This window comes from Saprolegnia parasitica (genome assembly GCF_000151545.1).
Source record: "Saprolegnia parasitica CBS 223.65 unplaced genomic scaffold supercont2.418, whole genome shotgun sequence".
In the NCBI taxonomy this organism is placed as follows: Eukaryota; Oomycota; class Saprolegniomycetes; order Saprolegniales; family Saprolegniaceae; genus Saprolegnia; species Saprolegnia parasitica.
Window position 1 is genome coordinate 1 of NW_012156812.1, and position 2,492 is coordinate 2,492.

Consider the following 2,492-nt stretch of genomic DNA (forward strand, 5'->3'; position numbering starts at 1 on the left):
TCGTGTACGATACCGGTGGTCTCTCGCTCAAGATCTCGGGTGGCATGGTCGGCATGAAGGACGACATGGGCGGCGCCGCTGGCCTCCTCGGTGCCTTCTTGGCGACCGTCACGTCCGGCGCCGCCGGCCCCGAGTTTCCGTTGCACTGCATCCTCTGCCTCGCCGAGAACGCGGTCGGCCCGCACGCGACGCGACCGGATGACATTCACACCATGTACTCGGGCAAGACGGTCGAGATCAACAACACGGACGCAGAAGGCCGCTTGGTGCTCGCCGACGGCGTCGCGTACGCCATCAAGCACTTGAGCCCGGCGTTCTTGCTCGATATGGCGACGCTCACGGGCGCGGCCGGTATCGTCACCGGCGCCAAGATCGGCGCCATGTACGCCAACACGGACGACATCGAGGCGTTTGGGTCGGCGGCCGGCAAGACGTCCGGCGACCTTCTGCACCCGGTGCCGTACGTGCCCGAGTTTTACCGCCCCGAGTACAAGAGTCCTGTGGCCGACATGAAGAATTTGATGGCCAACACGCGCAACGCCGGCGTCTCGTGCGGCGGCCAGTTCATCGCGAACCACATGGCCGACTTTGTCGACGGCGACGGCCAGTGGATGCATGTCGACATGGGCTTTCCTGTCGCGCACGACGACCACCGCGCGACTGGCTACGGCGTCGGGCTGCTCATGGCCCTCTTCACGGACCTCAACGCGTCGGCGACCTTTTAATATGGTGCCATCTATGGACATATCCCCGATAGAGGTAATAGTGCTGGGAATACTACATACACGATGATTGAATACTACGTACTGTCGTCCCTCTGGTCGCGTGGTGACTGCTGTCGATCGGGGCAAGATACATTTTATAGCGGTGCGGCTCCAGGGCGCCACGTGGATTATCCGGATAACGCGTCCAAATGTCGGATACGCGAAATGGCTCGGGAGACCGGACGCGTGGGGCCGACGGTCGTCGCCTTGGATGGCGTGCTTGTGGCGATCGTCCAGTGCACGGCTTCGCCGAGTGACGTACTCGCGTTTCTTCAAGCGCTTGTTGCATCGGCGGTGGAGCTGCCACCAGCGCTATCAGCGCTGCGGGTGCTCCTGACAACGCCGCGAGATCGCAAGCTGGCCCATCTCTGGCCTCGGGTGCACCTTCTGTCGATCGCCGACGACGAGATCCACCTCGTAGCGACGGCCGTGTCTCTCTTTTCCTCGATTGGCATTGACGGCACCTCTAGAATGGATCGTTGGCCGACCAGCAACAAGGCCGTTGGGTTCTTCACCGACCCGTTCTGTGCTTTTATCGCGCCGTGGGCATTCAAGGTGCACACGCTGAGGTTCGTCCACTCGGATCCAGCCGCGTACCCGAGTGACTTTTACGAACTGCTTGGCATGTGCACCAACCTGAAGAAAGCGACGCTCGCGTGCAACTGGATGGCGCTTGCAGCCATAACGACGTCGGCGCATCAGGTCAGGGACCTATCGCTCGTCAACACCGGCGTCAAGGTCGATGGTCCTCGATTTGATTGGACGAGGAGCTTGGACCCGTGGCTCGAGTCGGCCCAAACCAAGCGTTTGCGCCTCTCTTCGTTTCCGTCGACCGACAACCTTGGCCTCGCCCGCGTACTGGCGACGACGCGGACGCTCACGCACCTCCATCTCGATGACGCCAACGACCTCATCAGGGGCTTCCTGGCCAATCGTCTGCCTTTGCGCTACCTCACGCACCTCTGGCTTTTTGCATGCCACGACCTGGTCCTTGCCGACATGACGGCGCTTCTGGACCCCGCTGTGATTCAATCCATTCGCTTTCAGAGCTACTGCCTCGAAGAGATGACCGGTTTTCTCACGGCATTGCCGCTGCTCACACGGCTGAGCGTGGTCGAAATCGCTGGCGTTGCGCTCGGTGGCGACCATACAGCGCCGCTTCCGACCACGAAGACGCTCCGTGCGGCACAGTAAAAGTGTCCGACATCGAAGCTGCTTCAGAGCTCTGCCTGATGAGCGGGTCGGCCGCGCAGTCTATTCTCACGCAACTATATTTTTGCAGGACCAATGGTGCGGTACTTGGCCAACGTCGGGCGGGTCGCACGCGCCACTGCGCTGCCCAAGGTCGTCCTCATTGGCACGAAGGAGACGAACGGCCTGGACCTTGGCTCGAAGATCCTCGCGCAGCTCAAGCGCGAGCATCGTCCGTTGGACCCGCTGGCGCGGCGGCTCTTGGCGCACACGATCGACGAGCTTCGCCCGACCGCCGACGCGCCTGTCTCAGCGCACGTCTACCTGCCGCTCGGCGACGACGATGGCATCGTGAGCTGCACCGTCGCCACGCTGCCGACGGCGATCTCGCGCCACAACGCCTTTGCCCGCCCGCACGCCATCGCGAGCGTCGTGAAAGCCCACCTGGCCGACGCCGGGCGGACGCTCGTGGGCGTGGACCTCCCATCGCACGCACATTTGCAGCCGTGGAACGACAGCCGGCTTTGCCGTCGCGCG

The 2,492-nt window shown here is 62.8% G+C and overlaps 3 protein-coding genes across 3 annotated transcripts in view; all 3 read left to right on the forward strand.

Annotated features, from left to right (window-relative positions):
- Window positions 1-2: 2 nt before the first annotated feature.
- SPRG_21848 (hypothetical protein) lies at window positions 3-815 on the forward strand. Its single transcript, XM_012356268.1, has one exon. The coding sequence runs from the start codon at window positions 45-47 to the stop codon at window positions 723-725; it is 681 nt and encodes a 226-aa protein (XP_012211658.1). The 5' UTR covers window positions 3-44; the 3' UTR covers window positions 726-815.
- A 114-nt stretch (window positions 816-929) lies between these two features.
- Window positions 930-1,958, forward strand: SPRG_16949 (hypothetical protein; the record flags this gene model as incomplete). Its single annotated transcript, XM_012356269.1, has 1 exon — window positions 930-1,958. The coding sequence occupies one exon, from the start codon at window positions 930-932 to the stop codon at window positions 1,956-1,958; it is 1,029 nt and encodes a 342-aa protein (XP_012211659.1).
- A 93-nt stretch (window positions 1,959-2,051) lies between these two features.
- Window positions 2,052-2,492, forward strand: part of SPRG_21849 (hypothetical protein) — a gene marked incomplete at both ends in the record, with an annotated part of 1,233 nt that continues 792 nt past the window's right edge. Inside the window, one exon of the mRNA XM_012356270.1 lies at window positions 2,052-2,423. Coding sequence (XP_012211660.1) covers window positions 2,052-2,423 — 372 coding nt within the window. The remainder of the gene's footprint in view (window positions 2,424-2,492) is intronic.